The 20,977-nt window shown below is 44.3% G+C and overlaps 1 protein-coding gene across 1 annotated transcript in view; it reads left to right on the top strand.

Moving 5' to 3' along the window:
• The window catches only part of DTNB (dystrobrevin beta), a 220,691-nt gene that overhangs the window by 60,956 nt on the left and 138,758 nt on the right, over positions 1–20,977 (top strand). Inside the window, exons 5-6 of the mRNA XM_040992931.1 lie at positions 2,835–2,920; positions 14,515–14,669. Coding sequence (XP_040848865.1) covers positions 2,835–2,920; positions 14,515–14,669 — 241 coding nt within the window. The remainder of the gene's footprint in view (positions 1–2,834; positions 2,921–14,514; positions 14,670–20,977) is intronic.

Here is a 20,977-nt window from a genome sequence, read left to right as displayed (position 1 = left end):
AGGACCTGTGGGGAGCAGGACCTGTGCCTTAGTATCTGCTGTTTTGACTTTCTTGTATACATTGTAGTATGGCAAATTGAACATATTTCAGAATGTATAGCGTAAATATCTTTTAACCTTATGTTTTTTCCTTCTGTGTTTTCCCATTTAAACCAGTAGACTAATCTGGTAATGCTGTATTGATGGGTAGGTATAGATAGTGTGCAGTGATCAAATGCGTCACCTGAAACATGAATCGTTTCTGCATTGGGGATACCCAACAGTCTGGCAGGTATCCTGACGTGTATAACAAAGCACTGGCAGTGGCCAACACCCTGCGATGCTGGAGGGCACTAGGATTTGATCCTCCCTGTATGTGTGTATGTGTGCCCATCCGCGCACAGGCTGCCTCCCCACCCCCAAGCCTCTGCCTCGCACTGTGCTGCTGTCTGCTTCTGTGACGTCACTCTTTGTGGCTTCTACATACAAGTGAAAACATGCAGGATTTGTCTTCTTTCACATAGCGGAATGTCCCCTATGCTTGTCTGCTTTGTCACAATGCTGGAGTCTCATTCCTTTTGAAAGACAGACTAATCCTCCGTGTGTGTGCATATTCCACATGTTAGGGAGCACCCGGGTTGACTTTGTGTCTCAGCTTTTGTGCTGCGGTGAACACGGAAGTCCAGATACCTCCCCTGACAGACTGATGTGCATTCCTGCGGGATATGTACCCAGCAGTGAGCTTGCTGGGACTTATAGGAGTTCTAGTTTTTCTAGAAACCTTCAAAACTATATTCCATGATGGCTGCACTCACGCTTCCACCCACTGTCTGTGGTTGCCTCCTTTCCTCCTCATCCTTGGCAGCTTTCATTATTGTTTGCCTTTTTTGTGATAACTATTCTAATGAGGTAAGATGCTGGCCTGTTTTGTTCTGAGCTTTTTGATTGGTGGGAGTGAGCATTTTGCTTATACTTGCCAATCATTTGTGTGTCTTCTTTTGAGAAATGTCCTTTTCAGGTCTTTTGCCCATTTCAGAATCAGAGTATTCCTGAGTTGTTGGTTTTTGCTGTTGAGTTGTTGGGGTTCCTTTTGTCCTGGGAAGGCCTCCGTAGATGGATAGTTTGCGGGTGGGTTTTTCACTCTGCCGATTGTTTCTGTTGCTGTGCAGAAACTCCCCTTCTGATAAAGTTCCATCACCACGAAGTCTCAATTATGTCCTGGACTTCAGTGGTTTTCTTGCTTCAACTTTCTGGGCCACTTGACTGTGTAATGGAAGTTGTATCCATCAGAGTTCAATCATTCCACAGGACTGCCTCAGGAGGTGCCTCTGCCACCTGCCTGGGCATGGCACTGTTGCTTGTGTCTGAGCATGTGGTCTGCAGGCACTCCCAGGGCTCCACCCCAGGGCACCGTGGGTAGCTGAGCCTGCCTTTCCAGGTAGCTCCATCTATGGAGCCCTGGAGGGAATGGAGTGCTTTGTGGTTGTGGAGTGTCTGTCATACGCTTATATTCCTGGTTTTGAAAAAAATGGGAAAGCCAATATGCAATTTTTTTTTCTTTCATAAGGGACAGAGAACTTATCCCATAAGATACTACATGCTTAAGTGTAAACTCAACATTTGGTTGCTTGATATTAAAAACAGAAAAAGGTCCACCTGTAAAAAGTTTATATCAGTCTTAGAAATCCATTCCCTTTCAATTAAGTGATGACCTTACAGCTGTTGAGTTTTCCCATACAGTGGAGAGCCCTGTGGTTAAGCACTCCATCTTATTTTTGCTAGTTGCTGAGATTCCTTTTTTACCTTAGAAGTCAACTCAACAAGCGGTAATAGCTTAACACCTTGCTCTAACAAATGCCTCATTTCCTGGTGCTGTTTTCTCCAAGAACCTTCTGGTTGATGAACAGTGTGCACCCTTTTGCCCATTCTGATCTTTCTGCCTGCGGAGAAGGCTTGGAAATGGGAAATGCCCTGGGAAGATGTTGAGTGGAGAGAAACAGGACACCACTTGGCTTTGATAGTAATGAGAGAGTTTTCCTAATTGCAAACTCTCTTCCCCCTGAGTTGCGATGAAGCTTCAGGAGCATGAACTCTTGGAAATGAGCAGGAACGCTCCTTGCTAACTTAACTCTGGTAACTAGCTTGAACAGCAACTGTAGGTTTTGCATCTGCTGTAAGCCCTGGGCAGAAATGAATGGACGGAGCCTTGGGCGTTCGGACCTAGTGGTCCCATCTTTGTTCCGTGGGTGGTGTGCAGTGCTCCTGTTGGGGGAGTCCCCTGTGTTCTGTGCCTTGCCCATCCCATCCCCTATGTTTCTCTCCTGTTGCTGGAGGGAAGAGCTGAGGGACAGACACAGTGGAGCTTCTTGGGAGAAACACTGCAGACCAGTGCACTGTCCAGTCTTTATGGCAAGGTGCATGCTGTTGTGTGGTGCCCAACAGTACCCACAGGCTCTCACATCTCCACACAAGGGCATATTTCTGAATCACAGTCCTACCAAGGGACCCCTCTGTTTTCAGCCTTTCATGACACCTGCCTGTGGATGCATTGGCTTTAGTTGATAGGGAGTTTTTTTCGGGTTCATCCATTTGAGCTCCACTTACATAGTTCATATAAATTACCTTACAGACCGTTTCCCAAACTCATTTCCAGATAGTGTAAATTAGCTTACTTTTCACCTAAAAGATGAAACCTTAATTTTACAAAGGGGTGGAAAAACAGTTTCTAAATGTGGTAAAATTGTTTCCCATGAGAGGGTAGGCATCAATTTACTGGTTGCTAAATATTTAGTGATACATTTGATTGTTTTTGTGGTTCCAGATAGCAATTATTTCTAATATAATTTATTTTGCAGTGAGGGCCGAGGCAAGTTGACGGTATTTTCAGTTAAAGCTATGTTAGCAACCATGTGTGGTGGAAAAATGCTGGACAAATTACGATGTAAGTATTTTCATGTTATTTGAAAATCCTTATTTTCAAACTAGGCCTTTTAAACAACTATAAGCAAATGTTTTCAAAATTCGGGATGGTGCTGTATGGAGAGCTTTCTTGTTTTTATGTTAAGTGCGCTGCTCTGCCACCAGCGGCTCAGTGTGTGCGTTGCGCCACCTACCGTTCCCCTGGGAAAGTGCAGTGATTTGAATTTGCTAGCGTTTGCACAAGTGAGAAAATCAAGGCAATTCAAAATGGTAATTGTGACATTGTAAACATTCTCAAAAGTATTTCCATATTATGAAAAATTATGTTTAAAGACATTTATGTTGAGAGATTTTAGTCAGAAAATAAATCTGATTGCTTTTTCTAAGTTCAGTCAAGTTTAGCTCAGTAATTTTATTCATCCTGTGGTATTTACTGTGGTTAAACTGTTACTTAGTCTCTTAGTGTCAGGCTTAATTGTTCAGAAATTTATAGTCTATTTTTTTCTTTGTGTCCCCCCCCTTACTTTGCATATTTTTTCTTTTCTCTTTTCACTAGATAGGATGAGAAAGTGATTAGAGGAAATCAAATGAGATGAAGTGAGCAACTGTTTATTATTATTTTTTTTTATTGGAGAGTCAGATATACAGAGTGGAGGAAGGACAGAGAGGAAGATCTTCTGTCCACTGTTTCACTCCCCAAGTGGCCACAGTGGCTGGAGTTGCACCAAACTGGTCAAGAGCCTAGAGGCTCTTTTGGGTCTCCCACACGGGTGCAGGGTCCCAGGGCTTTGGGCCATCCTCAACTGCTTTCCCAGGCCACAAGCAGAGAGCTGGATGGGAAGCAGGGCTGCTGGGATTAGAACTGGCACCAATATGGGATCCCAGCTTGTGTGAGGCGAGGACTTTACCCTCCAGGCTAGCGCGCCAGGTCTGAACAAGCATTTAATTGTTGTTCCCATTTTGTGTTTGTTCACTCACTAGATGTAAACCGTCTAAGATGTGCTGAGATGTGTCTGAGGGTTTGCCAGGTGCTTTATCTGCATTTGCTCATGCAATTCTTGAAATCCCTTTGAGCAGCAGGTGATGTTTTCGTTCTGTAGCTGGGTCATTAACGGGATGGGCAAAGGTGGACTTTCAGCCTGGTTGTTCGGAGCCTTGTCCACACTGCACGGGTCCTGCGATGGGAGACAGACTTAATCACAACATGGGTACAGTGTCCAAGGACCTGCAGAACCAGGGACTCCTGCTTGGGGGAGCGGTGGGGCCTGGAGCAGATGCGGAGGAAAGACTGGGCGGAGGCAGAGGGAGCACGCTGCAGCTGCACCTTGTAATGAAGCTGGAGGTCCTCTGTGGACTGACTTGTTGAAAAAGCTGAGTTCTCTGTCCTGTAGCATTTCCCCATCAACGGGATTTGGATGATTGTGTTTGGGGGATGGTCCTTAATGCCCCACTTCCTCTTTTTTTATTGAAGGCTGTCGATGCTGGTTCAGGTTCAAGGACAAGTTCGTGGGAAGGTTACTTCACTGGTGCATGCTTTTTGCATGTTAGTGTGACCTTAGACGTCAGAAAGCCACGTGTCCCACTGGATCCAGATGTAGACCTTGTAAGGAAAGATCTTAGATACTGTTCTGGGTCAGCTGTTAACTGACGTCATTGGCTGTAATGTGGAACAGATTTTTGGTAATAAAAATTATAGTTTTATTGACAGCTTTTCTGAGATTTTTTTCACATGGTAGTATTCTTTTGGGTTGGGATTTCCTAATTTACCTTTCTGAGCAAGATATTATAGTATTGTTAAAGTTATATCTCATTTAGACACAGAAAAGTAAAGTTGGAAGTTTGTTCTTTGGTGGCAATTCCAGATAAGATCCACTCCACTGTGTAAAAGCACCGGGGAGAGTGAATGCAAAACAGTAAAAGATTGATGCAGAACTGCATGTCTGGATGACTGGAGTCTTTCAGGTTTCCAAAGTTAAACCCACCACACTGGGAAGGAGCCAGCTCCCTTGCCACCTAGGAAGTACTTACCCTTTTGCCAGGTGTAAATGACAAAGAGAACACCAGGATCCCTACTGTGCTCGCTGGTAGCTAGATGTGAAGAAAAGCCAGTTCTACTGCCTTGTAAGGGATCAGGTGACAGCACGTTCGGATGTGAGTTCTGGGCCTGGAGGAGTGCAGAACAGCCAGGGTGCACGTGTCAGAGGCATGCGCGTGAAGGCACATGGGATGTGACAGCATGCACAGTGCTAGCTCATTGGTCACACGTGAAAGGACTCAGGTGGTGCAGGGTCACCTGTCCCCATGTCCCTGTGGTGCAGGCCAGCACACAGTGTGGTTTGCCCCAAATGATAGCTTCTCGACCGTGCATTGCACTACTTTGTTTTATATATGTGTCTACCGTTTATTGTTAACCATCTTGATGAGGGACTGAGCTGTTGAGTCTGTGTACAATTTTTAGGCATTGAAGCCTCCCTCTGCTTTGGAACTTTGCGTCATCCGGAGCGCAAACCACTTTGATAACGTGGCCCATGCCTTCTGTTTTAAGCATCACTAGCTGATCCTAATTTGAACATTTTTCATCTCTTGAGGATGTTCACTAACGGGTGGCATCCTCTAATAGGTGGAGGGTTTGGGCTCTTGGTCCCATGCCTTGTTTCATGCTGAGCCTTTTCTGTTCTTGAACTTGTTCTTGGTGGCAGCGGCAGCAGTGTGCACTGGTCCTTCACCACTGACAAATGTGATAGTATCACAGCAGTCCTATAGGTCTTTCCTCATTTCTGGTTTACTACTTTTAATATGCTAATAACAGAGCATCACCATTCTCTTTAAAGACTTACAGGAGGATTGTCAGTTGTGGTCTTCATGCAAACCCTTTTACTCTTGCTTTCTAGTTGTTTGCCATGCCCATCCTTGTTGAGGCAGTTAAATATTGGTATAATAGCATAATACAGTATTATATTGTATACTGTATAAGATTGACTACTCATTTACTTTTTTAAAAATAAATTTTATTTTTTATGATTACATGGTGGATCAGGGTGGGAAGGATCGAGGTTTATGGAAAATTGGATGTACTAATTGCTTCCAAATTTGCTATTTCTTATTGTTCCTGGGGGGAGAGGAGAGATGAAAGAGAAACACTTCCCACATGTCCCAGCACCCAGGGATGAGGAACCGCCATTGTCTTAGTTCTTCGCTTCCCCAGTTGCTTACTGACTGCCCTCTACTGTTAGGTCTATTAATATTTGGTTTGTTTTGTTTTTTGTAAACATTGCTTTTCTATTTGAGAGAAATGGGTAAGGGGAAGAGAGAAATAGAGAGTGCCAATCTGCCAGTTCACTTTGCAAATGCCCACAGTGGGCTGGGCCAAGCTAGAGCTGGAAGCAGGCATCGCAGCCTAGGCCTCCCATGTGGGTGACGTAAGTACTTGAGCCATTGCCTGCTGCCACTTGGTGTGCATGAACAGGAGGCTTATGGGAAACAGAGCCAAGGCTTAGCCAGAGACTCGAGGGAGGGTGCAGGCAGCCCAGCTCGCATCCCAGTCGCTGAACTAAGTGTCTGCCCCGTATGTTCCCATTACGTTTTGTTTTTTGTCATCTTCTTGTCTCTATTCCTTACTGGTTTTTTTGTTTTGTTTTGTTTTTTCAATGTAGTTTTTTTTTCTTCTTAATATTTTTTCCTTTTTGTAATTTGGTCTTGTCTTTTTTGGGGGGTTGATCATTGTTGTTTTGTGAGACAAGTCAGTGTATGAAATGCTTAGTGAATAGTTAGTGCTTTTACTTTGAAATGCTTGTTAAATTTTTCAGGTTTGTCCTAGGATAGTTTCTGTGCCAAGTTACACATTTACAGAAATGAGTGACTGTTGTAGTCATTACAGAGTATACCCTCAACTCAAAGGTAACTTGTGTCAGGATTCTAAATACCAATGATTTATAATCAGGAAACAGGCTTTATTTATTTAAAGTTTTATTTATTTATTTGAAAAGCAGAGGGACAGAGGGGACACACACACACACACACACACGCACCATCTACTGGTTGCTCTCCAAACACCTGCAGTAGCTGGGGCTGGGCCAGACAGAAGCTGGGGGGCTAGGAGCTGCTGCTTCCCACTTGCGTGAACAGGAACTGGGGACAGGGATTCCGTGCAGACACCACGAGTTGAGAGGTAAGCACTGAAGATTGTGGCTAAACCCTCTGTGCCACAGTGCCTCCCCCAGGGTACAGACTTCAGTGAAAAGTGTGATCAAAACACAGTGATATCAGAAACCCAGAATATGACTCAGAACAAAATATGCAGACCGTCCGTTACTTACTAATCATACTTAATCAGTTAACTTATATGAAAATCTCCTCTTCAAATCCCATCTTATTAAAAGATAGAAGTAAGTGATTCATGAAATTCATTAGAAAGCTGGTACTGACCAGCATTGTGATGTAACGGGTTAAGCTCCTGTGTGCAGTGCCAGCATTCCATAGGGGCACTGGGTCAACCTCCAGCTGCTCCTCTTTGGATCCAACTCCCTACCGATATGCTTGGGATTGCAGTATAGCATGGTCCAAGTGTACCCACACATGGGAGACCCAGAAGCAGCTCTGGGCGTCTGACCCTGGCCTGGCCCAGCCCTGGCCATTGTGGTCATCTGGGGCGTGAACCAGCATATGGAAGATCTTTCTGACTTTCCTCCCTCGCTTTCGGTAACTCTGCCTTTCAAATGAATAAAATGACTTAAAAAAAGCTGATACTGCAATTTGAAGAACAGAATAATAGTGCAAATCAGGAAAACTGAAAAAGTATTCACTCAGTCTACTTCTTAAATCTGTCATAATTAATGGGAAGCACGCCATACATTTTATGTACATTTTACAATGCTTTTTTTCTTTAAAATTTCCCACCAAGTATTTTTAGAATTTTTGAGATCACATGTTTAGTTTACAGTCAGAAGCCTAATGCCCCATTAAATAAAGAGTTCAACAGACAGAAAGTAAGAAATATCACAGTTGAAAAGGGACAGAGATGTCGACTGTGAGAAACAATGAGATGGCAGACACTCAGCTTCTCTCACATCGGGTAAATTTGAAAATGGTCACAAAATCTTTGAAACCATAGCAGTATTCTTAGTAATTTGATGAGATTCAAAACCAATTTTAACAAACTGTTTTCTGCAAAATTTATAACACAGGTGTGTGTATCTTGCTATATTTTCTTTTGTTTCTTAAAGTTTTAGTTCTGCATTTCAGGACATCACACAGTGCTTGTCCTTCTGCGTTTGGCGTAATTCTCTCACCATGACATCTTTCCATTTTGGTAGAAATGACAGAATTTAATTTAAAAAAATAGCTGAATAATATTCCATCGTGTAGTTATTTATCACATTTTCTTTATGATAACAGATACTTTTGTTACAGTTTTTTTTTTTTTCTTAAATGAGGAGTTGAAGTAATTTTAGTGTCCAGGTCAAGTCAGTTTGGGGACACCTATGTGATTGTATAGAAAGCCTTTAAAAAGTTGTCGCCAGCAGGTGTTTGGCCTAAAAGTTAAGATGCCTGTTAGAATACCCATGTCGCATGGCCAACTGCCTGAGTTCAGGGCCCACTCCAGCTTCTTTGTAATGCGGAATCTGGAAAGCAGTGGGGATGGCTCAAGTCACTGGTTTCCTGCATTGAGTTCTAAGATCCTTGCTTTGACCCAGCTGTTACAGGTCTTGGGGGGCGGTGAATAAGTAGATAGAGTTTTCTCTGTGTCTGACACATTCTCTTTATTACTTTCCTCAAATTCTAAAAAAAGAAAAAGATCAGACCAAAACACACGAATGTCATATGATTTTCTTTACAAATGTATTTATTTATTTATTTGAAAGAGCAGTGGGGAAGGGAGGAGAGAGATCTTCCATCCGCTGGTTCACTCCCTCAAATGGCCCGAATCTGGGTCTGGGCCTCCAGGCCAAAGCCAGGAATTCCTATTTTAGTGTCTCACATGGGTGGCAAGGGCCCTTGTACTTGGGTTACTGTTACGGGGTGCGAGCAAGATCACTTCAGACATGTCTAAGCTTTATTAAGGAGTCTTTATTAACCAAACTTGGTGATAATAGAGCATACTAGTAATAGCAAATCACAAGTCCATATGGCAATCCAACCAATCATAATCCAACCAAACATAATCCAAAAGGGGAACAAATGGTCATTACCCTTAAGTCCATCCATTAAGCTTAAGACCTATGTCCCAGCTTCCCCAACAATATAAGTTATCCTAAGAGACATGCAATGAATAACCTGGACACACTTACAAAGCTACAGACATTCACCTTTCCCTAGCTTCTCTGCCCACATTCCATCACTGCTAGGTCTCACCTCTCCTGGAATTCCTGATAGTACACAAAACAGAAACAACACTACTGTATCCACTGTCCCATCCAAGCAGTACACAGGGACCATGATTGCTCTGAGCAGCAAAGCCAGTAACATGGACAGGGTGAGGGTCTGGGGATGAAGCACCAACCAGTGATGGTAGAAGTCTCTGTGAAGTCTCGCTTTATTGATCCTTCCCCTCTCCTTGTATACTCTTCCCCTGCACGTCCTAATTTAGCCAGGATATTGGGTACAGATGAGTCCAATTAGTCTAGGTGTTTTTAGTCACAAGCCCAGTTCCTGTTCCTGCCCAGCTCAGCGAGCGATAATCAGCTCCTTAGGCCACTGTCAATGGGTGCTGGCTATCACTGGCTGCACCCCATAACATTACCTTCCAATGATTACTTAGGAGGTTAGCAGGAAGCTGAATCCTAAGTGAGGCAACTGGGACTTGAACTGGCACTGATAATGGTATAGCTCGTTGAGGTCTGTTTGCTAGAAGCTCTTTGCAAACCTGCAATTACTAGCTCTCTGGCTATCAAAGCAGCACTCTTGCTAGGGTGCACCTGCTTCATCCAGAAGGGGACAACAGTGTGAAATATGGATATCAAACTCCAAATGGAATTTGTGGAGATAATCATGAAATTCCCAAGGGGCCTAAAACATGTAGAGGCGCCCTCCTGCCTGATGAGAAAGGCCAGAGGGGGTGGGGAGCTTGCTGTGTCCTCTGCTGCCAGGGGCTGGAAGTGCTGTTCAGAGGCGGCCTCTCCTGCTCCCCAGCCCACTCTCTCAGGCTCTCTCTGCTCTCGCATGTACACGTTTACGTTCTCACCTTGGGAATGACTCTTACTGCTTTGTGCACCTTATAGGTGTGTGCTCCTGGAAATCTTCTCTTTGTGTGAGACAGGAACCTGCAGTAAGAACACTCTGCTCACGCTCACATTGGCACTGCCAGGCGGGGTGCCAGCCCTGCACCACAACACCGGCCCCAGTGTTACATGATTTTAAACAAGCATGAATTACACCCAGAAAAAAACAAGAAATTGTCCAAAACTGTAGCGGGGATTCTGTACTGAGATTGTTTTGAACTTAACCTTTTCTGTGTTTTTGACACTCTGAGGATCTGGAGGAAAGCTGACCCTGAGGTCCTCTGTGGTTTTACCTGGAATTGACCATTTTTGCTGACATCTCAGTTGTCTCCTTGCTGTCTCATCAGCGGACTGTAGAGGGTCACCCCACTAGGGTCCAGGGAGTCGGTTTCACTTGCTGTCAGCATCAGCCTTTTAACCGCCTGTCACCGCCTGTTTATCCTCGCCTGGTTATTAACGGTTCATCCCCTTCAGATGGAAATGGTTGTTCAGTCTGAACAGTGACATTCACATTCATGCATCTCAAGTGGCCAGAAATGTCTCAGGCTGTATGGCTCTGCGGAGACAAGCCCTTTGTCAGTATCTAATGAATACGGAAAGGAAAACACACACGCCCCAAGGGAGTCAGGGGCTGGCCCAGGATCCTCGGGGCGGGCTGAGTCAGCACTGGCCACCCACACATCCTCATCCGGCTGGCTCCTTCTGGCTCCAAGAGGGACTGTTAATGAGTCTGGGACTGCAGCATGCCCTTGGGTTTAGCTGTCTGTAGGTATTTATAAACAAGCCGCTGTGGGTACAGGTTCTTGCAGGTTCGGCCACTCGCCCTGTAGAAAGATGACAGGCAGTCAGAGTCGTTTGCCAGGGCAAGGCAGCATGGAAAGGAAAGGGCCCTTCCCTTGATAGACTTGCTGCATGCGTCTGAACAGCCAGTCATCTTCCGGAGCACGGTGACCCTGTGAGGACAGAACGGGAACTAGATGGAGGCACACCAAAGAGAGAAAAATGCAAACTAGATTTGCTGATGGGAGAGCAACAGTGTGACTGTTGTCCATTGCCCAAAGGTTAGACTGCCAACGTTGGGGGCCCCATGTGTGTGGTTTGTGGTGCTTTGGCTGGAAACAGTCATCGGGGAATTAGCGTGCCTTTCCCTTGTGAGTGTAGTCATAGAATTACTGTGGAAATTAACTTCCAATCTGGGCAGTGAGTTAGTCCCTAATGCCGGAAGGCTTTTAAGGCTTTCGGCAGAGGACTAGTTTTCTTTCCTTTCCTTTTTTTTCTTGTTTTCATGACATTTTATTGCCTCATTTACCTCTTTGCTACTCCTATTGGTGTAAAGAGTGACACACAGATTCATTGTTTATTATGCTGCATTTAACACTTATGAATTAGCAGTCATTTTTCAGTGCTTTTCTTACAGATGAAAGAAGCATTTTCTAGAAAGGTATTGTGGAGCTAGGATCTGAAGAAGTTAGAAATTACTTCCCAGTGGTGTTCCTCTTATTAGACAAACATGTTCTTGATCTGTCCCTTATTGTAATCTGGGCCGATTAAATTATAACTTGTTTATTCTTGAATTGAAAAAGAAACTTTAAGACCTTGGATCCATTCATGTAGCATAGTGACTGTGGAGATCGTTTTTGGGGGGTGGTGATTAGTCATTTCATTATTACTCTGAGTCATATGTGGATTTGTCAGTGCGGGTGTAGACACGCAGGTCCTGGTTACATGTGAAGCCACTTGGGCGCATGTGTAAGTACTGGTGGATGCAGTCTGATCTCACATACCCCACATTGGTGGCCATAAACATAGTACTTGTTGGTTTTATGTTTTTTGTTTGTTAGTTTGTTTTTCCAATATGGAATATATTGAGTGGCACCAGAAAACTTGGCAGTGGCCTAAATGCATTGGGATTTGTTTTTCCTGAATGAGGACAAGTCTAGGGGCTGGGAAGTTCCAGGTTGGCACCTTGAGTTGGGGATGCCCTCGAGACTGCAGCTCCTCCGTCCTGCTCTGCACTTGGGCGTGTCCGCTTCAGGTCCTGAGATGACTGCTCCATCCGTGTCTCTGTTGGGAAGGCAGGAGGCTGCTTTCCCAGAGGTCAGCTGCTGGTCACAGCATGTGCATGAGGCCACAAACTCATTTTCTGCTAGGCACGCTGCCATGGTAGGCAGTGGGCCAGAAAGGAAAGTAGATGCTCAGAAGGAATTTGGCACGTCTGGTGCGTCATGCATGGATGTTTTGTTTTCATTTTCACCCAGTGGATGCATCTCTTCCTCGGGGTGAGAGGAGCATCCAGGTTGATCCTGATGTCCTGTCTGTCATGGAGCCTCAGCAGTTCCTGTCCCTAGGACATTTCCAGAGCTCCTGGACTCGGCCCAATACTCTGTCTTCTAGATGGTGCCACGGGAGCATTTGCTGGTCAGTTCAGACACAGCTTTCTTTGAAGCTAGTTGCAGTGCCTTTTCTGTTTTCAGTTTGTTTATTGCAGCCCGAGTTGTCAGTGTTTTCCCAAGCTAGAAATTCCAGCAAGCCTCAACCTCTTGGATGCCCGAGTTCTCTGTGGCAGGTTGTCATCAGCTGCAGTCCCCGGCACTGCAGCGTCTGGGCTGGACGCCCTCGGCCCCATGGACGATCAGCACACTGGTGCATCATGCTGGGGACTTCTGGCTGGTGTCCCCAGTTCCAGCCTGACTCTCGCACCTCTTGTGCTGGAGACCCATGCCACTCTAACTGCAGAGTCTGTCGGCCAGGTTCTGAATTGCCTCCATCCTTCCAGAGCCTGCCTTCCTGACAGCAGTCTTTACTACATGTTCATTCTCAGCGTGAACAGTCCATCTTCACTGATTCTCCCCTGCTTGGCTCCCTGTCCTTCACCAGTGATGGCCACGTCCTGCAGTGATCCTCCCCACCCCTGCCCAGCTGCAGCTCCAGATTGCTGCCCCCAGCCTGCCCCAACCTCACCACTCCAGAACCTGGCTTGCCTGGCTCTCAGATGTCTTTCTTTCACAACACTCTTTACAATTTCTGCCTATACGTATGAAGGGACTTAAAAAAAATGTACATGTCTTTTAATGACGTTTTTTATGAGCTCCTTGACACCTGCTGTGTTTCGTGTGTGCTGCTATCTAAAATGATGTTTTGAAGACTAGTATGATGTATTGAAAGATGCTGTGGAGTCAGGGATGGCCTGAACATTTCCTGAGTAAATGGATTTTACTTTCCAATAGGGCCATACATCTTTGAGTCTTTTATATTCCACAGATATGTGTAGTTAATGTTTTTGTTTGGGTTACAAACTAGTAGCTCTTGTGAGAAGACATACTGAAGATTTGCCTTTCCTTGGCAATTTCTAGTTTTCTACTGCCTTAAAAATCACTCTGTGCAGCTGACAATTAGCATTTTATCCCCCTTTGATTAATGTGTTAAAATGTTTTTTATGTAGTGCTTTAATAAATCTTCCAAATTGAACCCAGTGAGTAATGCTTATATATAAATTACATACAGAGAAATATACCTGTTTATCATGAATATACAGAACATGAATTTTCAAAACATTACATCACAAAAGTTCTCACAATTATTATTTAGTGCACATTTAATATGTTAATTTGCTTACTAGAAAGTGCAGTAATTTGAAAACAAGCTTGGGTTATACTTCTTTGTCAAGTTTTAAGTCCCAGGTTGTTTTTGGTTATTTTTGTCCTCCCCACCCACCAACTGTGGGTGAGAAGACAAGAGTGGCTGAAGATCAAGAAATAGTGATGTTCTTATCTGCTTGGCCTAATGTCATGTAAAATAGGGTCTTGCAGGACCAGAATATTTGGAGTTAGAAGAGTTCATATGAATTCTTTTTTCTATTTTGCGACTCATTAAATAGAATATCTTTTTGTTTGTTTGTTTCATTAAATAGAATATCTTCAATATCCTTTGTGCTCCTTTTGGATTTAGTTCACAGGTTATCTGTCACATCACTGGTAGATGAATATACAAGCATAATGCAATTTCTTTTATGTCTTAATGGCAATATGCTAATACACTTATAATCTCAAACATACTTATGTCTTCCATAATTGCATATGTATGTAACTAAGAGGTAAAGATACTGCTGCAGGTTCTTGAAACAAAGTCGCATGTAAATTCAAAGCTACCATGCAGCGCGCACACTGAAGAAGAGAGCAGGTAGTAGACATGAGAGAATGGTTGTTGGACTTGATTTTAGGTAGAATACCAGGTGAGGGAGACAGGACAGCATCATCGGTATAGTCACCACACAATGTTCGTAAGAATGAGAAAAGTTTTCATGTTAGCTGGAAATCATAACTTTGATGATCCTTTTGACTGCTGTCCAGTGACTTAGCGCCTTTTTTAAACAGTATTCTTTTGTCGCTTGGCTTCATAGATATTTTCTCCCAGATGTCAGATTCCAATGGTTTAATGATATTCAGCAAGTTTGACCAGTTCCTGAAGGAGGTTCTGAAGTTGCCCACAGCTGTCTTTGAGGGGCCGTCCTTTGGCTACACCGAGCACTCCGTCCGCACCTGTTTCCCACAGCAGGTAAGACCCTCATCCCCAACATCCCAGGCATCCTTCCACCTGTTCATAGATTCCAAGATCTGCATCCAGCCTTCACTGTTGGAGGAAAAGGAGCTTCAAGATGGGGAAGGGGCAGATGAACCTGACAGAAAGAAAAAACATTCACCTGAGAGTCTTATGTGGGGGCCACGAAGGACTCTTTTCTGAGAAACAAGACGACATTTAAATTTCAGACAAAAGTGTTTGGAGACTGTTTGCATTATGCTACTGGCTATAGATTGCTTTCCTAGTTGAGTTGCAGCTTGCAATGGTTTTTATGCACAACTCTGTAACAGTGCTGGGCCATTGCTTTCTGGGCACTGGAGGCCGGGAGCCCAGGCTTCTATGGGCACACGCTGAAGATGGGTTTGATCACCTCTTGGGGTCAGTGAGAGTGAATTCCTGAGGTCTTCATAGCACATCCCTGAGTAGACACTACAGTGAGGTACTTGTGAGGTAGAGATTGGAGAATCAAAGCTTAATCGAAGACCTGTGTTAAGATGAATGGGTAGAAAAAAAGCAATGGAAATAGGATATGAGAGTTGTTTAGAAGTGTGTACTGTAAGATAGTTATTGATTATGATGGGCAACAAAGTCCCTTTAATTTGGAGGGAGTTGCTAGACACCATCCTAGTCAGCTGAGTGACCCAAGCGCACATCCCCCTGAGGAAGGGCCAGCCTCCTGCCAGGATGCTCTGGGAAGTGCACAGCCCCACTTATCCACCTCCTGCCCCCAAACACAGGCCAAATCGGATCTCGAGGAAATGTCAGGCAAACCCAGAAGAACCGATTTCTACAACAAAGCTGGCCTGTGTTCTTCAAAATCAACAATGGCATGAAAGGCAAGGCTAGGGGAATGTTCAGGATGAAAGGAATCTACAGACATGTGCAGACAGAGTGCAGATCACCATCCAGGACTGCCTTTTGCATATGTTGGAAAAAATCCAAATACAGTTTGTAGACTGGAAAATAGTACCTCTCAATGAACTGTAACTTCCTGATTTTGGTCTTTGTATTTTAATTATGTCAGAAATGCCCTGGTTTTTAAGACTTTCCATCTGAAATGTTACAGTGTTAGCACTTGAAGAGTCTAGAAAGTTGGAATATTTCAGCAACCTTAATAAGCTTTCTGTAAGTCAGAAACTGTTTAAAAGTAAGAAGCCAGTTGTAGCACAGCACATTGAGCTGCTACTTATTGAAGTGCCTGGATTGAATCCTGCCTACTGCATACCTCTTACTCAGCTTCCTGCTTGTGCACCTGCAAGACAGCTGATGATGACCCAAGTGTTTGGGTTCCTGCCACCCATGTGCAAGACCCAGATTGAGTTCCTGGCTTCCAGCTTTGGCCTGATCTGGCCCTCGTTTTGGGAAGTGAATCATTGGATATAAGATGTCTCTCTGTTTCCTCATCACTTGGTTTTCAAATCAATCAATTAATAACTCTTAATAAATAAGAATTACAACTACCTCCACCATAGTGGAGAGGCATTGGACGTAATGGTTAAGCTGCTTCTTGACGTGCTCCTTCTTGTACTGGAGGGCTTGGGCTTGAGCTCGAGTACCAGCTCTGCTTCTGAAGCCACTTCTTACCATCGAGACCCTGGGAAGCAGCAGGTGTTGGCTAAAGGACTTGGTCTTGTTACCCACCGCAGAGACCCAGGATGAGTTTTGGCCTCCTGGCACAGGTCTGAATCAGCCCAGGTTGTTAAGGGTATTTGGGGATTGAATTGAAAATAGTCTCTCTCTTTTTCTCTCTCTGTGTCTCTTTCTCCCTTTCAAGTAAATACATAAGTAAACATTTTAAACATTTACAACAGGAAGAAATTTAAAAACCTGTAATACTTTGATTCATGAAAGAACAAACACACACAGCTGTTTTACATTTAAAGTTAGACATTTGATGCAGTGGCTAAATCCCTGCTTGGGATGTCTGCCTCCCATATCCACATTCCCAGATGGAGTCCCCACTGCCCCTCTTCTGATCCAGTTTCCTGCTGGTATGTGCCCTGGGAGGCAGTAGTAGTGGCTCGCGGCCTTTCACATACCGTGTGTCTAGAGATCAAGCTGAAAACAGATCAAGTTCTGAAATGCTACTCTAAGCAATGTTGATGGGGAAGGGAATTTATCTAGAGAATTGTTCGTGAAGAACAGCGACTGACAACCATGTGGAGCACCAGACCTTACATATTCTTTGACTCAATTATAACGATACTGTGATCGGTAAAAAATGTTAAAAAAAGATTAAACTGTGGTTTTTTTTATTGATTGCATTGCATTATGTGATACAGTTTTATAGGCACTGGGATTCCTCCCACCCCTCCCCAACCCACCCCCCCATGGTGGATTCCTCCACCTTGTTGCATTACAACAGGTCAAATTCAGTTGAGATTCTTTCCTTGCAAGCATCTACCAAGCATTAAGTCCAGCATCTTATTGTCCAGATAATTTCAACGGTTTCTTGGGGAGACCATTTCTGATCTGAGGGCAGAGCCGGCAGAGTATCATCCCGATCAATTAAAAGCCCCGACACAACATCAGTAACAATTTATAACATTATGGAATTAGTTGACATGGTATTGAGTAACCAATATGTTAAAAGAGAAAAAAAAAAAAAAGAATGCAAGTTCTGAACCACAACCTGTGACTTCTACATTGACATTTCACTTATAAGTTTATATTACAACCGAGTTCTATACACCTTAAAATGGCTATAGATTACTATTCAGCTGTCTCATGTCTATTTTAATTTTAGTATTTAGCAGTTTATAGCGTTGAAGCATGATTTTGCTGAACCTGGCTGTTTTCGGGTAGTCTAACTCTATAACTCTAACAAGACATATGTCAACAGTTTTAGGAGGGGTGTGCAGAGAAATCTTCAATACCCCAGTGAGGAGTAACTAATCTCTGTGTCCCACCCAGTGAGTTATAAGTGCATCCCTGTTGACCATTTCCTGTCTGATTCCAAGCCTTCCTTGTTGTTCTCTATCTGTTCTAGATTTTTTGTTTGTTTGTTTGTTTTGAGGGGTTTCTGGAGCTATCCTGATGGTCATTACGAGAGAGGGTGGGGACCCAAAGTCGGAACCAGGCAAGGACCAGAGAAAGTTCCTCTCCCTAGTCCTGAAGGAAGTTTACTGTTCTGTTTCTGCAGACTGCTCAGTGCTCCTGGTTGTCGTTCCGATGACCTTGGATCCTGCAAGGCAGGATTTGGGCTTCTTCCATCCCATGTGGTAGATCCAAATGGGGGTGGGTGACCTCAGAGTTCTCGGCCTCCGAAGGCACTCCAATTCCCTGTGGTCTCCTTAGCAGTTGGGATGTAGACCTCGGTGCTCATACTGATAATCCTTGGTGGGGATCTGGGAGTCTTCAGGGTTGGGATACAAACCTCCTCCTGTCTGCCTGCTCCACTCTGGGGTCCCCCTTGCTCTGTGCATATGACCTCCTGTTAAGAGGTTGTTAGGATCGCTCTTGATTCCCCCCATATGCCTTTGTAGTTTTGCTATTGTCTAATGCTGATTTGAGTCTGTTGTCTATGAGTTACCAGTTATGATCCTGACAGGTTATACTTCCTGTCTTCCTCACACCTTCTAGGTTTTAAAGATTTATTTTTACTGGAAAGTCAGATATACAGAGAGGAGGAGAGACAGAGAGGAAGAAAATCTTCCGCCTGTTGATTCACTCTCCAAATGGCTGTAACAGCTGGAGTTGAGCTGATCCAAAGTCAGGAGCCCGGAGCCTTCCATGCAGGTGCAGGGTCCCAGGCTTTGGGCCATCCTCGACTGCTTTCCCAGGCCACAGGCAGGGAGCTGGATGGGAAATGGAGCCACTGGGATTAGAATCGGCATCCATATGGGATCCAGGCGCATGCAAGGTGAGGACTTTAACCGCTAGGCTACCATGCCGGGCCTTGGTTCTTCTTTTGTATTTAAAAGGCCAAGTTAGAGAGGGGGGAGACAGCGAGGGCTCTTGGATCCATTGATTTACTTCCCAAATGGCCACAATGGCTAGAGTTGTGCCAAGATGAAGCCAGGAGATTTTTCTAGAGCTTCCCCATGGGGGCAAAGGCTCAAGCACCTAGGCCCCCCCGTCCCTGCCTTCACGGGCACGTTAGCAGGGAGCTGGGTTGGAAGTGGAGCAGCCAGGACCGCCACGCCACAGCACCAGTTCCCAGTTGTTAATTCTTAAAGACGCTGTCTGTTATTCTGCTGATTGCCCTGACAGCATGATTGTGATGTCTTGGAATTTACAACCTGATGACTTGCACCTGCTTCAGACTCCTGTGGCATAATCTAGCTGCATTTTGATAAATAACATTTTTGCAAAAGCAGAGAAAGTTCAGTCTATAGAAGCTTGAGTTTTCTGAAGTCCATGGAGATGATATAAGCAAGAAGAAATCATCCTCATGGGATAACCAGAAGCTGTGAGCTTGCCAGGACTGAGCTCCACGCAGCAAGAGTTGCAGTCAGAGTTTGGAGAAGTGCGTTCTCTCAAAGCAGGCTTTCCCTGTGTGGTTTGTACCTTGGAGTGACTCGTAGACCATCGCATAGGGAATAGCACCAGCTCAGAGTGGGCATCGCCTTGCTGCCTCTTACCCATGGCCTCCCCTGGCGTACTGAACCAAGAGATCAGAATTGCATAGAAATCAAGGGTGTTTTCTGAAGAAGCTGAAAAAATCGTGCAATACCTTCGTTGTGTAAAAGAGGGAGCTGGTTGGGAGGATTCTCCTTTGTGATGATGGTGAAGGAGAGGAAGCTGTGTGAAAAAGCCAAGTAGACAGATTGGAATGATGGAACTTGTGACCCTTGGCCTTGGTACGGAGTTTTGATGCAGCTGCATCTTGTCACCTCCGATTTCAGGCTGGCAGATGTCGTCTTCCCTGGGGTGGTGTCAGTGGTCTAGGCACCTGCTAAGATGATCATCAAGACCTTGTGCAGAATGAAATGATAAAATGTTAAGTGGAAAAACACAGATGATGTGTTTGAATCTATCCCATCTTCATTATTATATAGGAATATACTTAAATCTGAAGGGAAATAGAAGTGAACATGATGTGACTATTCATTATTTACATCTTTATGTTAGTGTTATAATCATCATTGTGGTATAAAAAATGAGGAGGAGTGCAAGGAGAGTAGTAACAAAGCCACGGGATGGAGGAGGAGAGAACCAGGCTGCCTTTGTGAGATTGTTTACTGAGATTTATTAATTATCTGCAAGCATTTCTCAAAATGCTTCATCACAGGGCAGCTTTATGCTTTGAAAATTAAACTCCAAGGAGTTTTTCTTTATATGGTTTATATCTGTCACTGTTTCTATATTAGAAATTGAGATTGCAAAGTTTAAAAAATACTGTTATTGGGCCCGGCATGATAGCCTAGTGGTTAAAGTCCTTGCTGTTCATGCACCAGGATCCCATATGGGCACTGGTTTTAATCCCGGCGGCCCCACTTCTCATCCAGCTCTCTGCTTGTGGCCTGGGAAAGCAGTCAAGGACGGCCCAAAGCCCTGGAACCCTGCACCCATGTGGGAGACCTGAAAGAGGCTCCTGGTGTCGGATTGGCTCAGTTTTTGCTGTTACGGCCACTTGGGGAATGAATTAACACATGGATGATCTTCCTTTCTGTCTTTCCTTCTCTCTGTATATCTGACTTTGCAATAAAAATTTAAAAATCTTTTAAAAATGTATTGTTATTAAAAATACTAGTCATAACATAAATAGCATTTTTATGAAAGTGACTATAGACTCTGGAGCAAAAATTTAGTGAGAAGAACGCCACTTTTTTTATAGTGCTTGGCTCAATGGGAGAGAATTGGATTCTCGTGTGTACCGACCCATCAAATCTATTGTGGTACACTATTTTTGTTAAAGTATTTAAGTGGAAAATCTGAGGGCCGGTATTGTGGTAGAGCAGGCAAAGCCACGGCCTGCAGTGTTGCCATCCTCTATGGGCTGCAGTTCCTATCCCAGCTGCTCCATGTTTGATCCAGCTCCCTGTTCAATAACTGCTTGGGAAAAGCAGTAAAGGATGCCACCCACGTGGGAGACCCGGATAAAGCTTGTGGCTTTGGCCTGGCCCATACCTGGCTGTTGTATCCATCTGGGGAGTGAACCAATGTGAATGGCAGTTCTCTCTCTCTCCCTCTCTCTCTTCCTCTTTTCCTCTCTCTGTGATAGTAACTTTAAATACATAAATAATGTGGTTTTGGTTTTGTTTCAAAGAACAAAGCCTGGCCTTTCCCAGGTCCGCAGCTGGAGAGAGGGAATTCTTTGGGCGTTTTTAGATCACTGTGGC

Source organism: Ochotona curzoniae, unplaced genomic scaffold (assembly GCF_017591425.1).
Source record: "Ochotona curzoniae isolate NIBS_2020 unplaced genomic scaffold, NIBS_Ocur_1.0 contig_883, whole genome shotgun sequence".
NCBI classification, from domain to species: domain Eukaryota; kingdom Metazoa; phylum Chordata; class Mammalia; order Lagomorpha; family Ochotonidae; genus Ochotona; species Ochotona curzoniae.
Note: the sequence above shows the minus strand (reverse complement) of the source record. Positions and strands in the feature narration are given on the sequence as shown.